The sequence below is a fragment of the Cupressus sempervirens genome, chromosome 8, assembly GCF_028749045.1.
Source record: "Cupressus sempervirens isolate cs-2001-9-10 chromosome 8, ASM2874904v1, whole genome shotgun sequence".
NCBI classification, from domain to species: Eukaryota; Viridiplantae; Streptophyta; class Pinopsida; order Cupressales; family Cupressaceae; genus Cupressus; species Cupressus sempervirens.
Window position 1 is genome coordinate 449,472,869 of NC_143125.1, and position 6,957 is coordinate 449,479,825.

Sequence of the window (6,957 nt, forward strand, 5' to 3'; positions counted from 1 at the left end):
TAAGAATCCCTAAGATGCTTGTTATACTCAAAATTTTGTTGAAATTGAATTAATTTTTATCCTGTCGGTTAATTGGCTTAGGGTGATATATGCTTCTTGGATGGAATAATGAGTTCGTGATTAACTCTATATTAAGATTCATAGCATCTTCTAGTTATTTGCAAAGGAAATTTATAAATTACTTGCTAATGTCATATGGCTTGCTTGAGAAAGATGTCTGTGTTCTTATTGATGGGTACTAATGACTATCCACATTTAGTTCTTCAATATCCTATTTGACAAGCTTTCCATAGACATTTCTTTGCCATACTAAGTATTTTTTAAAACATATTTGAGTAGAAGGACTATAGTAGATACTACATGATGTTTTAACAAATAAAGTAATGGGTTAAAGACTATTATTTCCAAGGTATTATGTCATAGTATTTTAATTGTAATGATCTTAGACTAATGATATTCTTGAAGGTAACTTCGACACGCAGCAAGAAAGACAACCTACAGCCAAGGCTATATTGTGCCTGCAACCAAAGCCATAAATTCTAACAGCCAAAGCCACTAGTGCACATAGCCAAAGCCATGGATGCTTATAGCCAAAGTTACAAGTGTTCGCAGCCAAAGCCATGAGTACATGAAGTCAATGATCACAATTGTTTACAACTATTCACCAAAAACAGCTTCTTTGCAGTTTTTGAGAAATACTAATAAAGCAAAAAAGAACATCTACTAGTTGGTAGACATAATGGCAACTCTCTAGCAATTGAATTTAATTTCATACATGCACACATCTAATTTAATGTCATATAAGAACATATCTAATTTAACGTCATACATGAACAAACATATAATATAAAATGATAACCAATAATGTCATATACATTAACAAACACATAATATATTATGATAACCAATAATGTCGTATATGAACAAACATATCATATATTAACCAATAATGTCATACATCAAATATAGAATGTCATATGTACATCAAATGTGTATCGAATATGTCTCTCAGATGCCTATATATATACATGGGGAAGGAAACAAGTCTCTATATATATGTATCAAATATCTCAACTACATCTTTTCCTTCTCACGAGGGGAAGGAAACAAGTCTCTCGACGTCCTCTGCCATCGTGTGGAGGGAGACAGTGGAGATGACGGGGCCCTCCTGACACGCTCACTTGACCTCTTGTTGAGGCTCTTCTCCAGGTCCAACTGATACAAAGAAAGTAGATATGAATCAATATTTATTATACGTTGAAATCAAATATATGTACTCACAAAATCAATTATTTTCTTACCGCCAACAAATAGTCACTCTGTAAGTCCACCTCAAATGCTCGTGGACGATCAGGTGTAACAAGACCCTACAACAATTCAATAAATATAATCACTTATAAATAACATTAGAAATTTTGAGATTAAATATTATAAACAACTAAAACGAAGAAAATTCTTTCATACCTTTGTCAGTAGCTGTGAGCTAGCCACAGTTGCGGCCACTCCACTATCAACAGACTGTCGCAGATGAGGAGGTGTGTCCGACATCATGAGTTGCATGTCATACAATACACGTTATATCCAACATGAAACATGGAATAAATATAATCAAATGAATTAAATTAACATGAAACAACTGTACCTGTGTGAAGCTCGTATGATGTCTCTGCTCTGCGTCTGTGGTAAAGGTTGAGGGTCCTGTGGAGAACTGATGCACATGCATATTTTTTTTGGTCAATCCTTAATATGATTACATAATAAATATATGTATTAATTAAAATGATTAAATTGATACATACCTCAGGACTTGTCGAAGGGACAAAAAATGGGCCTGGAGGATCGCTGCTAGGCCCAGGAACACTTTGAGCCTAAATTTTGAACAATGTCAATAAATCCTAATTAATTAATCATTCACTATACGTATGAAATGTGATCAAATTAGTAATTTACCTGTGTGTCAATGCCAAATGTCTTGTTCAGGAACTGATCGGTGACAAGCCCATCATCTACACCATCTCCGACATGAGTGCCAAATGTGCATAGGGATCCGCATGAAGTGCACATGTGACCACGACATATAGAAGGCTCCCCCTCAATTAATGGGCTCATGGAATGGATGAGGGTCTGCGTCAAAGCATTAATGGTCCCTAGAGTGCTGGCCTCTACATGTTCCTTCACAACTGAAGGAATAATCGCATGCTCACGCTGTGGATGGACCATGGGTGCCCTAACTACATTAGGGTCACGACGTACTCTGGGCCTCTCAAATGATGACCCCCCACCTCTACCCTGGGAGTCTAACATATCAAAATAATTGAGGATCTCCCCAAGGACAAACTCACAATATAATTTCTTCAAAAAATACATGGGGACCTCGTGATTGTTGCAAGGAGGGGCATCAAAAACCATCCACCATCTATCCCAAAAATTATTTCTAATAGCATCATGTATGCACCAATGGATGGGGAATCGTTTAGTACCCTCTCTAACAGTATTTTGCTCACCGGGTTTTCTAAATAATGCACATATACTACCTTTTGGTATTCCTTTTTTTCTAACATCTTCATATGACAATTTATTTGCATAAAATCTTTTTTGTTCATCCGTCTTAGCCCGCCAAATATCTAACTGACCACTAACTGAGGCTATCTGAGTGTTAATGGATTCAAGGGATGATGCCAATTGAGCCCTCATTGGATTGGTTTGTCCGGATTCTTTCAACCGAGCAATGATTCCTTCTAATTGAGTTTTGCCTCTCTCTATTTCATTTCTTATATTTTCTTGTGTGCCTGGTGGAGGTCTTGCAATTGGTTCGGGTTGTGGAATTTGTTCTTCTTCTTGAGGAGGGTTTTGGTTTTGGGGTTCTTGAGGGTTTTGATGTTCTTGTGGATTTTCTGGTTGATTATGAACATTTCCTGATAAAAAATCAATTGAAATTCAAATAAATAAACAAATCTAAATGAAATTTGTAAAAACCCTACAAAAGAATATAAAAAACTTACAAAACAATATGAAAAATATATCAAACAATGCAAAGTTAGGTTTATATCACTTACGTCGTCGTCGTGGGTGTGCTTGTGGTCTTGGATTTCGTCGACGAGGAGGCATTTTGGCAAATGGTGGTGCAAATGTTGAGTCTTCAACTCGCGTACACGCTGCTCACTGTAGGAGTAGAAGAAAATGCTGATGAAAATGATGGGTTGCGGGTTTGCAACCCATCATATATACTTTTTTTTTTATTTAAAGCGCGTACGCGCTTTTTAAAATAGGAAAAAAAAATTTCCTTGTCACCTTTTTGGCACCACAACTCGGTGCATATGCCCTATTTGTATCCTGAAAAAGTGATCAATTCTCTTTCTTATGCTTCCTGTACTTTGTTTGCTGCATTCTTTTCATTCTGTACTGTATACTCTCAACTGCTAAACACACTTAGTTAGTAGATAAAACATAATCAGTTTAATATCATAACAATTTAAAAGGCATGTTAAATTGGTAACAAGTACAATGAGGATTGTAAAGCCCATCATTGGGTCTGGTTCTCTACTTTCATCCATCACCAGCCCTCCTACGTTAGGTCAAAAACCTCTTATTGTCATCTTCTTTGCTACAAAAAATGCATCTTCATCTCCCAAGTGTAGAAGATCCCTAAATGCCTCTCTCACTCTTTTTGGCACACCATTTTCCCTTGTCATTACTCCCTCCTAGACGAGTTGAGCCACACCTCTCTAATCTCGCACAATTCCTCACTTTATGAAATCCTCATCCAACCCTCAATCCATGTCACCCCACCTTGCTTGTTGTCATCTTTTCATTTGCATGTACATCAAGGAAGGGGCTAGAACTCTTTAACATTAGTAGAGCAGTCGATGAGGAGGGGTTCTTGGATGAGTTCTTCAAGCATGGCTTCACCATTTTGAGCTACTACCTATCTAACATATTAAATCATGTTGTTCACATAGAGTTTCGTCTATCTTGGTCATACTAAATTAATCATCTGATTCATTAATCAAGTCTAGCTTTCTATCCCAACAATCATAGCACCATCATGGTTGGTCACACCTCTAAACTTTATGGCATGATTCTACACAATATTCTTTCCAGGTTGGACCAACATTGTATTCATGTTACAAGGTAGGTTGACTTCAGGCCAATTATCAAATTGTAGACCATATTTTGACCCTTCAGATTATTAGTGAGGAGATTCTACATTGCTCTTTGAAGGTGTATTATTGTTTTGTTGACTTCCAAAAAGCCTTTCACTATGTTTTGAGGATAACCATTTTTAAAGAATTTGTGACATAGGTATGTCTAAGACTCTTGATAGCTATCATAAGACTTTATGAGAGAGTTTTGTGTCATTTTAGGACCTCAAGGGGTTTCTTTAATTTCATCAAGAGTATTACAAGGGTTGAACAAGGTGCCCCCTATTCCCTACCCTATTTGGCATCTAAATTGATGCATTGGAGGGGCTTCTTTGAGAACACTCTCATATAAATGATGGTTGCCTTCACCAAGTTTTGGTTTCTAACTTACTCTTTATTGATGATTATGTCATTGCCTCTTTTCCATAGGGTTTACAGAGATAGCTTGATGGTCTAAGGACCTTAAATTACAACGGTTAACCGTTACTTTGGAAAAAACCAAAGTGATTGTATTCAATTGTGTCAAGACTTCTCAACTTCATTTTTCCTTCAAAGGGATTGCGATTGAGATTCATTCCTCGTACACTTACTTGAGAGTCATTTGAGTTCTTTGGTCCTTGCTTCAACCTATGGGTTTCCCTCCATCTATGCATCAACAATGAATATGGTTCTTTGACTCACCTTGAGAGATGGGGGTTTTGGCATCACTTCCAAGACATTACATCCAAAATGAACCTTATGGATTCTTAGATCAGACTTACTGTGCTTTATGGCTCTATGGTTTAGGGGCCCTCCTTATTGGAGTTTGATAGGGCCTTTTTTTAGTGGTTCCATATTCTTCTTTTCTGATAGATCATTAGGTGTAAGTAGTCTAATTCACTTAATATTATTCTTTCAGATTTTCAGGCTCGCTCCTTTAGGGTTAGGTCATCTTTGATTTTGTTTGGCTTCTACATCAACTTTGCAATTTTTTGTATTATAGCACAAGGAACCACCAATACTTCTACCTCACAAAATATTGTTTTGTGTCTATTGTTTCCTTTGTTTCTTCGAGTTGATCCCATGGTCAGTACACTAAGGCTTCAACCCTTTTTGGGCCCATTGGGATTGAGATGGGATTGTTGCATATGCTTTTGAGTCAATCCCATGGTTGGTTAACTAAGACTTCACTCCTTCTTGGGCCCCATTGGGATTGAGATGGGTTGTCTCCCTACTTTTAATATTCTCTTCAAGTCGGTCGTGGTTGGTACACTAATACAAGTAGTTCATCTACACTACTTGACTTAGCACTCAAAGAGATCTTTGTGAAAAGATGGTGAAAAATGTTGAGCACTTTTTTAGAGCTGAAGGATGAACTCAGTGTCTGGCCTTCTTATGTATCCCACAATTGGCCACACTCCCTCCTAATCCCCCTTAGGGCTCGTTCGGTTGCTAGAATATGATTTGAGAATTGGCATTCAAAATTTTGAATTTGGGATTTTGGAACTTGAAATCCAGATTACAATTTTGGGAATTCAATTTAGGAGTGTTTGGTTCACCAAGAATTCATTATGAGAATATGCATTTCCTCCGTTTGGTTGTGCACATTTCTGGAATTGGAATACCAACTAGAATAAGCATTTCTTATTTTTTATTTTTTTAACATGAATGAAATGTGTTTTTAATATATCGTTTTAGCATGATTTAAAATGTGATTCAAATGTCTCTCCTGAGTGACCAAAGTTATTAGCAATCTTACGATTCCTCATATTATAGCCAAGAGTATGGAGAAACATCACCAATTGTTTTTCTAGCGTTAAGTGAAATGTACTTTTTATGTTTCATTTTTGCCTAAGTATTAGCTAGATGAAAGAAGGTTTGTCTACTCATTCAAATTTGATCATGACAATTAGTCTCATTCGAATAGATAATACATTTATACAAGAGAATCTCCTCTTTTTTGCGCATACATATTGTTCTTCTACCTTCTTGTGCAGCCGCTGCTCTAGATGCAGCAAAGGCCACAAGACCAACTACAAGAGCACAAATAACTCTTCTCTTCCTAGCAATGTGTCGTAGAATATTTTATCTTCATTACATCCATCACGAACCTAAAACCAATGTAGAGACAAATTTCATTAGATCCATGGAATTAATAAAATACAAAAACCCTATGATGAACAGCTCTCTGAGAGTTAACAGAGTTAACAGTGGAATTCAATGATGAACACTTTTTATTCAAACAGTCCCAACTCAAATGTATGTTGTGGACAAATATTTTTCTTTTAAAGCAGGCCTATCATTGGAAAGAAACTCGAGACCTTATTCAAATTGGATCACTGGCAAACTTGAGTAAACTCGAGTAGTGATTAATTGGTAGGCATCACAATTTTAATATTTTTTTAAGACTTCCTCTACTAATACTCGAGTCAAAATATTGAGGTACTGTTAAATTCAATATATTGGCAGGGGTGGGATTTGCGGTGGTGAGATTTTATAAAATAGAGACGTAACCACTCCTCTTATAAATGCTTTCTTTTGCAGCAAAAGAACCTCCAGTAGCAGCCAAGCCTGGTGAGCAAGGGCAATGGATCGTAATTTGTAGTGGGGATGATTTAGAAGACGATTTCTTATTTAAACTAAATTGTAAGGTAGCCATTTCAAAGTGAACGAATTTGTATTCCAAGTTTTTTGAGACCGATTTTACAACGGCAGAACGCATGAAAACAAGTTATAAGTAATCATACATAATAAATTAATTAAATGAAGTTTTCTACTTTAAAATTATTGAAAATACTAATTAAAAGGAGAGCTTTCATCTATTTGAAGAATCATA

General features: G+C 36.3%; 1 protein-coding gene across 1 annotated transcript; it reads right to left on the reverse strand.

Annotated features, from left to right (window-relative positions):
• Nucleotides 1-876: 876 nt before the first annotated feature.
• Nucleotides 877-2,991, reverse strand: LOC149543156 (uncharacterized). The gene is made up of 6 exons (XM_089798046.1): nt 1,951-2,991; nt 1,800-1,868; nt 1,643-1,708; nt 1,465-1,518; nt 1,302-1,367; nt 877-1,215 (listed from the first exon to the last, which is right to left on the reverse strand). Exons 1-6 carry the CDS (start codon nt 2,692-2,694, stop codon nt 1,075-1,077), a joined length of 1,140 nt encoding a protein of 379 aa, XP_089654172.1. The 5' UTR covers nt 2,695-2,991; the 3' UTR covers nt 877-1,074.
• Nucleotides 2,992-6,957: the final 3,966 nt, after the last annotated feature.

Bases quoted from the DNA above. Each gene is read 5' to 3' on its own strand.
- LOC149543156 (XM_089798046.1), bottom strand. From the start codon at position 2,694: ATGAGGGCTCAATTGGCATCATCCCTTGAATCCATTAACACTCAGATA. The intron at 1,869-1,950 runs GTAAATTACTAA...TTCAAAATTTAG, and splicing joins CATTTGGCATTGACACACAG to GCTCAAAGTGTTCCTGGGCC. The intron at 1,216-1,301 runs GTAAGAAAATAA...TCTTTGTATCAG, and splicing joins AGAGTGACTATTTGTTGGCG to TTGGACCTGGAGAAGAGCCT.